The sequence below is a fragment of the Hevea brasiliensis genome, chromosome 15 (genome assembly GCF_030052815.1).
Source record: "Hevea brasiliensis isolate MT/VB/25A 57/8 chromosome 15, ASM3005281v1, whole genome shotgun sequence".
Classification (NCBI taxonomy): Eukaryota; Viridiplantae; Streptophyta; class Magnoliopsida; order Malpighiales; family Euphorbiaceae; genus Hevea; species Hevea brasiliensis.
The window spans coordinates 64,275,639-64,290,223 of record NC_079507.1 but is presented as its reverse complement, the minus strand read 5'-3'; the positions used below and the strand labels follow the sequence as shown (position 1 = coordinate 64,290,223).

Genomic DNA, 14,585 nt, shown 5'->3' with positions numbered 1-14,585 from the left:
TCAGAAACATTATCATTCAGTCTATAAAGAGATATTTGCTGTCAAAAATGGGATAAAGAGATTCGAATTTCATCTGATTGGCCACCACTTCACTGTGGTTATGGACAGCTCATCTTTCCCAAAGGTTCTAGACTTCAAGAACAAGTCTCTTCCTGAACCACAATTACTGAGGCTTAAGGATTGGTTCGCCAAGTATAAATTCTCAGTTCAGCATATCAAAGGAAAACACAACTTGGTTCCTGACCTCCTATCCAGGCCTAAAAACCTCCACCTGATTCAGTCTTTCTCCACACTTCCTTTAATCCTCATGGCATCATCCTCTTCCTCTCCTCATACTCCTTCTCCGATGCACAATTTCCTGGTTCCTACTCCAGACAGTTTTCCTCCTGGATGCTCACCCAACCAGCCTATCACAAAGATGGCTAAGTTCACAAGAGATCATCTGTTTCATTACCTGAGTGCAAGAAACACCCTTAGGGGATTACTCCCCTCCTCGACTGTCTTTATCCCTGACAACCCTTTCCTCACCTGTTTCAGTATCCAACCTGGCAGAGAACTCATCCTAGAAGAACTATGGCTCCTCTGGTGCATGGTTACACTCTATTCCACAGGACTGGAATTCCCGCTCCTGGCCCTGTATCAGTATGTTATGAACAATACTAACAGGACTCTCCTGTCCAGGTTTCTAGAATGGTTCAAGCCCATTTCAGCATGGCGCTACAGCCTGAAACGCATCATAGATACCCATGGAATAGAAGACAGGCCCATTGCTGCTCAGCCCAACATCAGAACCCTGTTCATTTTTCACAGGCCTTTCTCTAGAAGGCCCGATGGACTCCTCTGGACCCAGAATACTGAATATGAGTGGAGGACTTACGAAGGGTCAATTATTGACAAAGATGCCATGGGACCCTTGAGAAAGCAACTAGCTGAGTACCTCTGTGAAATCAACAGCTATTATTGCCCCGTGCCTCCCCATGTGAATTGTACATCACTTGGTCCCATCCGGTCTCTCACTGATGAACCCATTGACTGGACCCATCCCATGTGGCAAGATTCCCAGGATCCAATGGACACAGAGTCACGAGATGCCATTCAGAGTGCTGACCCACCATCTCCTGTACACCGACAATGGCCAAAGGACTTTTTTGGAATCGACTCTGATGACTCTGACTTTGACACCCTTAATCTGTCTGCCACTCCATGATAAAAGTTAAAAAGTTTGACAGTCAATAATGTAATAATGTATCTGTCTTTATTTTGCTTTTCTTTATGTTGCTTTAAGAGTGTCGGTAGCCAGTTTCTAACCGGTTGCCTGTTATGTTAAGAGCCTCCTCGCCTATATAAGGAGTTGCTCTCTTCAGTTGTGTTCAGACTCAGTTTTCTTTCAATAATATTCTCTGAAGTTCTCTTCTATGGCTTTCTAAACTCTTCTCCTTCTCTCTGAAAATCTTTGAATGTGTATCATACTCTTATAACCAGAGATACGTATGCTCTACACTTGCCTCTTTAAGAGGATCCTGTGTATCAGAAATATCTTTGTTTTGACATTAAGGTGCGACGGTCCCATTATCACTTGTATAATGAACAAAAGGGCACAGCCAGAGAGTACCTATGGATAGGGAAGAGGCATAGCATGAGTTCATTATATGAGTGGTAAGGGCTCCCTGCTTATCTTGGAGTAACTGCTTAATTCCTTCCTAGAAGGTAGAGCGATCTCTGGCCACAACGCCACGTACCAAATATGGCTTGTCAAACACCTAACCCTGTTTCTGAAACTCATATCCAAACCCCTTCTCCCTCTGAGATTGTTAATCTCACCTCTTCTCTTTCTTTCTCTTCACCACTTCGAAGAACACTATCTTCCAGAATTGATAATCTCGTAGAAATATCCACTTTACCTGAAGATGCTCAGGTTGGAGAATCTCTCCTTCCTCTTCTCAGTCCATACAACATTGAATTTTAAACTATAATATTATATTATAAAATCAATTAATTAATTATTAAATCATTAAATTTATAATAAATTGACTCATCTTATCATTTGATTGCAACAAAAACAAAAAATATGTAAATAACCCATATTCAAAAATAATAATAATAGGTTAAATAAAATTTAGATGCCAATGTATATTTTAATTAAGTTTAAGGGTGTATTATATATTAGGTTTTTTATTTTATAAAATAAATTAATATATTTACTAATAAAGGAAAAAAAATTTACATACGCTAATATATAAATAAATAAATCTATAATTACTTTCAGCAACAATATTTGTTTGAAAGTGTTTATTGAGAGAAATCTTCTCTGGTGGGTTTTCCTTTGAGACAAAGAGTCTCATTCTTCTTCTGTGGGGATTTATTATAGCTTTTCTCTCTCTACTTAGACGTGGGTCTCCCTCCCATTTTTTTGAGGAATTATTAGGTATATTCGGTGTACATATATCTTATCTCACAATCATATAAAACTCACTTCTTATATGAAAAGAAGGACTCACTTTCTGTGAGAGAGGAAGTACTATTTTTTAGTGCACCAAGTATAACTAATAATTAGCCCATTTCTAATGGATTATATATAAATTATGGTGTGATTTTGTTAACTTCATACAAGCAATACAAAAAAATTTCCACATATACAAATGAAAAGTCTTTTTCCTGATTTGTCTTTTTTTTTTTTATTATTTAGATTGAATTTCATAGATTTAAAAAATAAATATATAAATTTATGTATTTATAAAATAAATTTTATTATATATTTTATATTTTAAATTTATAGTAAATTGAATTTAAATAAAAAAAATTAAATAATTATATTTTTGATAAAAATTAAATATTTATAAATTAATAATAAAATAAAAAAGGTGTAATATATGTACCACATAAAGTTAATAAATATTAAAAAAGCGTAATCTAATGAATCTAATTATTTCACATTTCCAATTGAGAATTAATTATGCTTAAACAAAGTGGAGAAACCTCACCACGGCATCAATCTCATTGGAACCAAAAAGAATATGAAATTTGAAAAATAGTTAAGAATTGAAAAGTGGTCCTCTCCACTGCTCAGCCGTCACCAGCCACACATATAAGTTGCACCAGTCCAAATCTAAAACTATCTCCACCATCAGCTTCTTCAGCACGTTGAATATTTAGTTCCCCTTTTTCGTAAATTTTTATAAATAATTATTAATCTCTATGGAGATCTGATCCGATAAACGCTAGATTGCTGCCATGCAATAGGGTCAATTAGCAGTCGTTAACTTCTCCAAATTAAAAAAATTAAAAAGGTAATCGACTTAATTTATAAAAATTAACTGATAAATAATTATATATTTAATTAAAATATTTATAAGTGATTGATAAATAATAGATATATTTAATAAAAAAAATTATTATTATCATTGACATGATGTACCAAATTCTGATATGTTGATTAGAAGGTTAAAAAAAGGTCTTATATCGATGAGAATGTCATTTTTTTTTTGAGAATATATTCATATACGAAAATATAAAATTTATTGTATCAATACTCTCTTCTAAGCAATTGCTTATAGAGATAAGCCTCGTAAATTTTGTAGGATTTAAATAACTATATAATACAATATAAGCATATTCACATGGAATGGAATGATAAATTAATAAATAAATTATATATAAATAAAAATAATTACTAAATTTAAAAAAAATTTATTTAGTAATTATAATTTTTAGACGACTCACTTATATATATATATATATATATATAATTTTTATTAATTTATTATTTCTTAAAAAATATCTTACATAGCCTTTTATCAAATATTTATTGAATGTATATTAATAATTTATTTTTTCCTTTTTCATTCATTGTGTCTATTAGCAAAATGCCAAAGCAAGGTAGGAGCATGAGGTTGCTTTTGCTTCATTTATAAATGTATATAGCAGACAATTGAAACGCTTTAGTGTTATTGGAAATTGGCGTTCTAGTGCTGGGCTGAGGCGTCTGTGACATAAACGTCACATAAGTTTGTCAACAAGTTCAAGAAGACCTTTCCAGACCTTCAATTACTGTTATGATCAACATACCATCGAATCTAACATTTTCTATACCTTTCCGTTTCAGATTTTTCAACGTAAACAGAAATGGAAATGCATTTCTTGAAAGTGCGTTTCTTGAATGAATAAGTAAATGGATAAATAATGGAAATGCATTTCTTAAAATTTAATTTTACAATCAAACAATCATTAATGCCTAAAACTGAAGTGAATTACATTTCTGGATACTCAAAACACACTAATTACGCATTAATAAGCCTTACTGTTGCCTACCCTCTTGAAACTCAAGAAGATCCTCTAACAATTTGTTATCCAAATACTCAAACTCTATTACTTCCTGCCCTCCAGAAGAACCCGCCAGGCCGTAACTGGCAGGAGGAGCAGAGCAGGAGGAGGAGGAGGAGGAGGAGGAGGAGGAGGAAGAATAAGAAGAAGAAGAAGCAGCAGAAGAAGAAGCAAATGATGGTGGAGAGGTAAGGCTGTGGTATTGGTATTCATTTGGGAAGTTGAGAATGGCCAAATGACCACGAAAAGCAAAAGCAGCTCTATCATAAGCTCTGGCAGCCTCCTCCTCCGTCTCAAACGTTCCTAGCCAGCGGCGTGCACCGTTCCTTGTTGGGTCACGTATCTCTGCAGCAAACTTCCCCCAAGGCCGTCGGCGAATCCCCCTGTACCGAGGCTCTCCGGTTGCCCTATGTTGCTTCTTTGTACTCTTGTTCCCTGCTTGAGATGCTTCTTCCATATTCTTGTTTTTCAGGCAGTGATGGAGGTAGAGGAACTAACTAAACGGTCTTTGATTTCAATTCTGGTGGCAAACAATGGCACGTTTTGGAGCAAATATTGATAATAGTAATTATATAAAAATATAAAGAAACATTGTTTTGTTTTCTACAAGAAAAAGAGGGTCTCCTTTGACGGTCGGAATCTTGGGTACTTGCAAGGAAACTTCTTCTTTCTTCTCCTTATTCCTTCTTGTAGGCAAATGCAAATAGAAATTTTGGTCTTTAATTATGTTCAATTAAGAATATATATTATTTATGATGAACCTTTTTCATCTTAAGATTATGTTCAATGCACTTGGGCAATTCATTATATTTTCATATGTGGATGCTGAGGTTTTCACTTACTTAATTGGATTTTGTTTCTTTTCATAAGATGTTCAATTAATCCATGGGCAATCGCTTTTAATTAATATACATAAATATTTATTAATATACAAAATTAAATATTTATGTAGAGAAAATATATTAAATTTTAGTATAAATATTTTATTTTAAATTAATGTAGAATAACATATCTCTTATGTTCAGACAAAAACAGATAAGTCTTATATATAATACAAACACTTTAATCAATATAAGATACCTATTGATATTATCAAAAATATTTAAAAATAAAAAATAAATATAGTTGTAAAAACGTAAACCTCCTTTCATACTCAATTAATTATTGATATAGTTCTATCATTAAATAATTTTAATTTAACTCGATCAATTAATTAGAATCATATATAGATCAATGAAAAAAAATTATTCATTTTTAAAATAATAATAATTTAATTATTTTTCCTTAATGATTGATAAAATATATATAAAATAAATTCAAAATTTAATAAATCACTACCAACACTAACACAATCGCATCTTATAAATCAGATTGTCCTAGCTAGCTAGGCAACTATATTATCTATATTCTTTAATTATTATTTACTTAATTTTGTTTTTATGGATTCTGTGTATCAAAATTCAAAAATCAATATGATCTTCTAGAATGACACCATTTACATGTAATTTGTGTAAGAATTCATTGATTAAATGTATAATTTAGAGTGAAAATAATTGACTTAAATTCTCATAAATTTTTAATTTTTAAAAAGATTAAAATGAAAAATTATTTGGGCTGTGGCTGCTGAGCATAACACATACTACAACCAGTTTTCAAATGAATAAAAAATTATTTGAATTAAAGCCTTCCCGAAAGGGAAACTAACAAAGTGTAGACACGAAATAATTAATGGATAAGGTCAAATTTATGTGAACATGGGTTTATAATTATTAAATTAAATTAAATATTTATATACAAATTTAAGTATTATATATATTTAATTTAATAATTATTAAATAATTTTTTATATAAAATTAAATTTATATTAAATATATTCTAATAAATAATAGAATAAAATATAGCTACCTTTAGTGGTTTAAGTTGAATTAATTAAAAATTACTTAAATAATCAGCCAATGGCTATAGACGACAAAGTAGAATTGTCTGTGACGGCTTGTAGTTTTGCGGACCAAGTTTCCATCTCCGACATAATTTATTCTTTTTTTTTTTTCCGATGGATAATAATAGTAAATGTTTTTTTTTTTCCTGATAACAATTCCAATTTAAAAGAGCTCGTCAACATCACAAACAAAGGTTTCCTCAAGAAATGTTGACTGCATAATTCTAAATAAATGGAATAAAATTTACATTTGCTTTAAAAATAATAATAATTCAGGTGAGATTGTTGTAAGTTATAAGGACTTTCTTTTATAAATATTATTTTAATTATTTTATAGTAAAAAAATATTTTTTATGAAATAAATTGCACTAATCATTTCTCAACTTATATAATTATTTCATTTTAATTACTCAAATTCAATTTAAATAAAATTCATCAATTTTAATTTTATTTCAGAAAAAAAAATCCCTTAACTTCTAATAACATATTTTTAGATTAAAAAAGAATTAAATTACTCTTTATCCTTTTTTTTTCTCTTATTTTTATAATTAATTAATTAATAATTATTATCATTAAAATTATTTTATCTTAACTAAATTTATTAATAAAATTATTAAATAAGTATGTGTTATTTATTATTAGTTAAATTAAAATTGTAACCATTTATAAAATAATAATAATATAATAATAAATTTTAAAATAATATTTTATAATATATATTATATTTTATCAATATTTTAGCTTTTTATATAATAATAATAATTAATAATTTATAAATGTATTTCAGTTAAGTATTAATTAAAAAAATATATAGCAAAAAATCTATATATTATTATATATTAAAAAGATTTTTTCAGTAACAATGCTAAAATTTGAGAAATTTTATTTTAATAAATTAAAAAATGAAATAACCATCAAAGTAAGAGACTATAGTCGTTAAGAGACTATATATAATCTGTATAATTCACTTTTATATATATATATATATATATATATATATTAGATTCCTTTTAATGATTTTAAGCATTGAATTTAATCTCAAAAGGGTGGGGATTAACTTAAAAAGACCATTTTCTCCTTTATTTATTAATAATAAAAACTTCAAATACTATTAATACTCCAAACAAATAAATCCTATATATGACAAGCAATATAAGGAAGAACGCAATGTCTATAAAATGCTATTGGTTAATTACACATAGAAAAAGTTGTAAAATTTGACTTCCATGATCACTTCATCAAAATGAAAGAAAATCCAACTTCCTATAATACATCCATTATAATATCATATATTTAACACAATCTATCACGAAGGCTTATCAAATCTAATTATAAAATTATTAAAAAGAAATTATCTGATATTTTTTTTCACACTTATAATTACTTATCCTTTATTTGAAAACAAAATTTTTATAAGAATTTAATTTAATTAATTATAACATCTATAAACGTAAGTGCAAACGTTGGATAGATGAAAAAAGTAAAAATAATCCTCTGTTGAATGGTTGGTTTCGAAGCTTATGTTCGTCTTATGTGCATACTTATATACACGCGAATCTTTATTTTCATCAATCAACTTATGCAATGAATTTGGTTCTTCTTTAATACAAGGGTCGTCAGCACCTTTAAAGGCAGATCTTAGGGGTTCTTAGGCTGCAAGAAAATGAGAAACCTACTTTTGTCATGTCTTTTCTCAATTTATCCGGCACCTATATGAATTTGGTTTTTCTTTGATAGTCGACGGCTTTCTTCTTTCAACTGAGTCTAGGGTTGATATGTTTTTGTCTGAAAAATCCACTTGGTTTTGGGCTGAAAGATTTCTCCTTGCTTGTTAATGGAACTCGTGGTTGTGCATCTACAATATTTGTTGTCTCCCCTTGGATGATGGCCGAACTGGCAGCTGTGGAGCTACTTTGTTCCATTATTTTTGTTCGATGTTCAGCTGTCTGAGTAACCACAGATGTGCAATAGGATTTACTCTCATGCTTTGGGCTTTTTGTTTTTTAGGCGTGGAGTATCGGTTTTAGTTAGCTGTTTCGATTAAAATAATTTTTATTTTTTTATCTTTCAACTTCGACTCCAAATGCAGCCATTATATACCGAGTTCATCTGTTCAATTAATCAAACGCAAACTGTCCACACCAAGAACAAGAAATTCACATAGGAAGGAAATATCTTCTTTATGCTATAGTCTTAAAATTCAAAACCTAACCAACAAAATGTAAAAACAAACTCACTTGTCTATTGAGAATGCCATTAGCCCTTGAAGTTGAATGCATACCAAAAATCAGTAGCAACAACAAGACTGGTACATAAACATAAAATAAAACTTGAAAAGAAAATGTTACTTAAATACATCCACCAAATACAGAATATAAAAATGAATTTACCCACCAAATCCAGAATACAGGGTGAATTTCTCTTGCTCTGTGATATATGAATAGGCCAAAGCCATGCTCTTTTGCAGTAATTATCTATTTAACATTGTTATTTAAGTTTTTACTGAGAAAAAAAACACCTTAAATGCATTAATAAGAAGATATAAAACAGTATTTAAAAAAAATAATTTTCCAAGACGCATGTCTCAATCCCAAATGATGAGCCTAGTCCCTGTACAATTCAGCAGTCCCCAACTGATGTCTATGGTCTGCCAAACAAGCTTTAACTAAATTGAAATGAACTGTTTCTAAGATTTCTCTCCTCTACATAAATGAGGCAAAATACATGTATGCAAGGAAAGAAAAAAAAAATCTATATAATCATGCAGCAAGCAAAGAGACATAAAAACCATATACACACCTAATACGACGGGCAAGTTGCGAGAGACACAATACAGATTGAATCCTCTACTTAAAATTTTAGCTGACATTTAATTCAATATTAGCACAAGTAGCGCCATGCAAACAATGATGACAAGCAAACATCAATAAATCATCAGCCAATCTGAACATTAAGACTATTAGCCTTGAGAAGATTACCAAAAAAAAAAAAAAAATCTTCCTTGGATATCTACACAGCATGCCTAGCGTCTTCCGATATCATTCAAGCCTAGTCTCCACCAGGCATGCTTCCATCCCTGTTTGAAGTGTAGTTATTCTGGTAGTTTGACTGTGCACCTTGGTGAGGCATGCCTCCATCGTTGGGCCCATTCTGAAAGTTATGCTGCATGTTCCCAGGCATGTTATTGGACCATCCTGGACTTTGAGGCACTCCTCCCATGTTATTGGGAGGCATGCCTCCAAAATTGTTGTGAGGTATTCCTCCCATGTTTTGTGGCCCACCCATATAGTTGTTGGGAGGCGGCGGTGGTGGCCCATGCATATAGTTGTTAGGGGGTGGTCTGCCCATATAGTTGTTAGGTGGTGGTGGCGGCGGCCCACCTGGTCCACTCATGTTGCTCAGTGGCACTCCAGCCATGTTGGATGTGGGGTTCTGCATGCCCTGATTGTCCATTGGAGCTGCCCTTGTGTTCTGGAAATCTCTGTTCTGCATATTTTCCCTTCTTCTTTCATAGTTTCTTGACCTGTCAAAGTTACGAGGCCTATCGTTGCGCCTATTTCTCTCATTTGCCCTGGCATTATTCCTCATCCATTCTTCATGGTACTTCGGATCATAGGGAACAGCTTTGCCATCAATAAATGGTTCCCCTATAAAAGGTGTAAAAGCTCATATCATGCACTACATGTAATAGCCAATAACAACAAAGAGCAAGTGTGTGCGTCTGCAGCGGAATCAGTATGACAGGAGGAGACCCAGTTAAGGAGGCACTAAAGTCTAAAGTTCACTCGACTATACAGCATAAAACATTTTAGCTGTATAATGCAGGAATAAGAAATCCTAAGGTGTCAAGATGCAGGCAGTGATCCATGTATCTGTGTCCCTCAAAGAAGAATGCAAAGCAGGCACCTTCAATTTAGGGTGTATGCTTCGCATAAGAACATGAATTTATTCTGTGTTAAGAGAGAAATGAGGTGGGTAGTGAAATCAATTAATAGCATGTAGCCCATCCCGCACCAAGCATTGTGTTTTTAACAAACTCCACACCCAGGACCCGATGCTCAAACACACCAAGCCATCCTCACCCAAAGATATGGTTCATAAAGCATTGTCCACTAAGTTCCACTGCTTTTACCCTTCCAAATCTTCGTCGCAACATTAATAGAATCCGAAAGATATGAATCATAAAGCATTGTCTACAAAGTTCCACAGCCTTTACCCTTCCAAGTCTTTGTCACAATATTAATAAATCAATTATAGAATCAGTATAACCAAGTGAATAACAAAATATTCTTAATTGCAGTTAAAAGCAAGAGTATCATTACTGGCAAGCCCTGAAAATTATGAAAACCAAATTGCAAAACCGAAGTAAATGACAACAATATTCCTCTTAAAACCAAGAAAACGGAAACTAAAGATAATATGCAACAGATATCTTCAATTCCTAGATGAATAGTTACTCTACTGAATACAGCAATATAGATGGGTTACTGCAGCACTTATGCCATGAAATAAAAGAAAACACCTCACCTCCATAATCTTTGTTCTTAACATCCAAATATGAATCAGGAAGAACCCAACGAACCCTGGGCAATTCTGAGAAGATGGAAGAAAAATACATAAGATATATTTCAAATACTGCCAATACAAACATTAACAGCATAAAATTAACACTTGGAAGGTAGAAATACTTTTAATCTCGTAAGAAAGCTCTTCAGACACGAGAGCTCCAAAAGCATAGTAGCATCTAGTTGAAACTGAGTAGATCTTCTTCCTTGCTTCTTCCTCACTGCAATTCAAACGCACAAATATAAAACCAATGGTATTATTAATAGCCAGACCAGTTTGCTTAGCAAACAAGCTGAAATAAGGCAGGCACATAGCGAGATACTGAAGGCATAAACTAGAAACAAGTAAACTACAAATGTAAATAAGAACCTATACTTCCCATGACCAACAAAAGCATGCCTAATGTGATCCCCTGATATGGTAAAATAATTTTAAGAATCATTTTTAAAGAAGAGCCTAATACTGATCCCAAACATCAAATTGAGACTGGCTGACTGCTTGCTTTAAATTAAAATACAAACACTACTTTCAAAGATGATATGCAGCAATCACTACCACCAAAGCTGTATATATGAATGAACAATCCATAAGCCCCATATACAACAGTGAGAGGCTGGTTTAATGTATCAGATAAAACATAAAAGCAATGACTACGATAGCATAATATATCATATGGCTGTTCTACAAGTGGGTAAATATCAATCTGGAAAGACTTTTACCAAACGGCAAGTAGGGGCGAGCAAGCTTCAGTTATAACTAAAAAACTGAACTGAACCATTCTTATTCAGTTTTTTGGTCTTTTCAGTTCAGTTATAGATATGTAAAATTTTTGTCTTTTTAGTTCAGTTAATTCTGTCAAAAAACCAAACTAATGGAACGCAACAAGTTTTTAGCCATATATATCCAGCTGCCTTTATTACCCAAGGTATTGCCGTTTTGTCTTAAGGCCCCAAATGCCAAGCCCATTAAAATCCCTAATTTTTTTACAGCTCTTGGCCCTTCCCTCTCATCTCTTGCACCTCCCTCTCTAAACCCTCCCTCCTCCCTCATCATGGCCTCCCTGATCGTAAAAGTAACACCAGAAGCAGTAAAAGTAAGATAAGGCCTAGCTCATCACAACATTATCCTCTTAATGTTGAAGTGAGCCAAGGCAGAAGTTACTCAGCTCACCAAAATTCAGCACCACGCATGCATGTATCTGGTCAAACAAAGGAAAAAGGAACCAAAGAGTACAATCTCCTCCCAAATAGGGGCACAACAACATAGAGGATCATTGCCATTGGTTCACCTGAAACAACTGATTACTAGACACTTGAGACAAGTTCAGAAATTCATGTTATTTTTTTCTTTTTCAAATCATAGTTATTAAAGGCTCAAGGCGCACTAAGGCACCAAGAGGTCCTGGAGCCAAGGCGCATGCGTGCACCTAAGTGAGGTGAGGCACAAAAAAAAAATTCATAAAAGTCAAATAAATTTGAATATTGCATCAAACTTTAAATAACATAAAACTAAAAATAATAATAACTAAAAAGCATTCAAGTACTAATATATTAAAATTTGAATAGTCTTTTAATGTCTCAAAACTAAAGTCAAGCAATTATAAAATAACTACTCTTCAATCTCCATCAAGAGTAGAATCATAATATTCTTGATCTTCTTCTACACCTTCATCATCTTGATACTTATCTTCAAAATCAATATCTTCATTATCTTCCTCACCTTTAAGAACTAAAGAAGTATTATTTAGTTCTCAAGTTAGTGGATGATGTTTTTTCTTTTTCCTTTTGGCATAGATCTTGAAATAGGTGTAGTTGTGGTAGTTTGATGAGTTTTGAAGACTAATTATCACCAGCGATACTAATTTCGAAAACTTCCTTGTGCATCAATATCGAATTCAGGTAGATCAACAAATTTTAAGTTGAGAAGTGCTTTTTATCAATGAAAGTGCTTGCCAAAGGTGGAAATAAATGTGCGCCTTTCTAGAGCCTTGCGCTTGAACAAGGCGCATGCATAGGCACATAAGGGTCTAGTGAATGTCACCTACTTTTCAATTGTAGAGGCGATAGGGTTAGAGCTTGGTGCGTTGTGTCCCTGAGACATGCCTTTAATAACTATATTTCAAATACGTGATGATTTCAAGTGTTATTTTGCTTTTTCAAGTGTGATGAATTGAGTTCACATGTTGGTCCTTTTTAGGTAATTCTAGGTTTTTTTAACTACAAATTTATATTCTTTTTTAGTTTTATTTCTTTCTTGATCTTGTATTCAAGCAAAATTGATGTACTGCACCTTCAGGTACAGAAATTTTTGCAATATGAGCAGCACCTCAAAGCGCTGTAGTGCTACAACATGTATGATATTGAAATTCAACCAATATTTGTGCAATTTGGATAGTTGTCACTTATCAGGTTATGATTTTTGGAACCAATTATAAGCTGTTCATTGTTTGGCAACATATATGAGAATTATTCTCATAAACACAGGCCCATAAATGCAGGTCCAATTAGGCTCAAGCCAATGTACCAAACCGAAATATTTGTTTCAGCTCAGTTTACACTAAAACATAGGTTCAATTTGGTTTTCATATTTTCAGATTTCGATAGTTCGGTTAGGAACTGAACCGACCAAATGCTCAGCCTACTATTGGGGAGCATTCAGAAAGTAGAAGGCTATACAAATACAACACCGCTAAGCATTACATTTACAATAGACATTTCCACCACTATCACAGCAACTTAATATATCTTATATTTTAACAATTGAAAAATTTATCTTTCAACAGGAATCTTCAACAAAAAGAAAAGTATATACTGTAATTTCAATGAAATTAGATTCCTTTCTTTTACCTCATATTCTTAAGCATATAACTGTTAGGCTTCATTCCGCTAGTTATGTAATAATTCTTCCACATTTGAATTATCAAGCAAATTGGGATATAGATATAGTTATTGTAATACTACGTCCTACTAGTAACAAACCAAAAAGCCCAAGAATTAAAGCTTGTAAAAACAAAACAAATGATGAACTACGACTAAAAAAAGCTACAAAACTAAGCTAAGTGGGTTCGTCCAATCCTACCCCAACTGATTTCCCTGTGAACGAGGAAAGATATAAATTATTGATCCGAAATTATATAGAAAAGAAAATAACTAATAATTTTTCCCATTTACGGAAACCAAATACCAGAAATCGAATCAACCAAGAATAACTATTAAACAACAAAATGACAGAAACCATTATTTAAAAATTGGGAAATAAAGAACATACCTGCCCACAACCATAGCCAGGGTTTTGATATAGCTATCAATTATTTCATCCCTCGTAGGATCGCCCTCTGGCTTCTCCATAACCACAAGCCAGTGTTCAAAGTCGCATCCATCCAGCAAGATAGTCTCTTTAGGAGGCCTGTTAGACCAGTTAGGGCTCGGATCATTAAGCGAGGACGTTGTAGTCCGGGTCGAGAAGGACCGAGTAGCTAGAGCAGGAGAAAGATTAAAGGAGGCGAAGCTGGCAGCGGCGGAGAGGGGCCGCAGACCACGGAGGAGAGAGAAAGAGCGAGAGACAGGATTGGTCGTGGGGAGGGAAGATAAAGAGCGAGAGAGAAGAGAAAGAATTAGCGTTTTGTTGGAGGATGTCGGCCTGCAGAGTACAGGGCGAGTGAAGAGGCGAACAGCCATTTTCTGATGATACCCTACCACTAGCAGAGAGACTGAGAAATGAATTCGTTTCGCGGGGTTTTATCAGGAACAGTCGAAGAGAT

At 33.0% G+C, this 14,585-nt stretch overlaps 2 protein-coding genes across 2 annotated transcripts; both read right to left on the bottom strand.

The window, feature by feature from the left end:
• Positions 1-4,169: 4,169 nt before the first annotated feature.
• On the bottom strand, positions 4,170-4,986 carry LOC110670366 (ethylene-responsive transcription factor ERF098-like). Its single transcript, XM_021832395.2, has one exon. The coding sequence runs from the start codon at positions 4,775-4,777 to the stop codon at positions 4,295-4,297; it is 483 nt and encodes a 160-aa protein (XP_021688087.2). The 5' UTR covers positions 4,778-4,986; the 3' UTR covers positions 4,170-4,294.
• A 4,110-nt stretch (positions 4,987-9,096) lies between these two features.
• Positions 9,097-14,585, bottom strand: LOC110670365 (multiple organellar RNA editing factor 8, chloroplastic/mitochondrial). The gene is made up of 4 exons (XM_058136340.1): positions 14,093-14,585; positions 10,948-11,045; positions 10,787-10,852; positions 9,097-9,906 (listed from the first exon to the last, which is right to left on the bottom strand). Exons 1-4 carry the CDS (start codon positions 14,500-14,502, stop codon positions 9,308-9,310), a joined length of 1,173 nt encoding a protein of 390 aa, XP_057992323.1. The 5' UTR covers positions 14,503-14,585; the 3' UTR covers positions 9,097-9,307.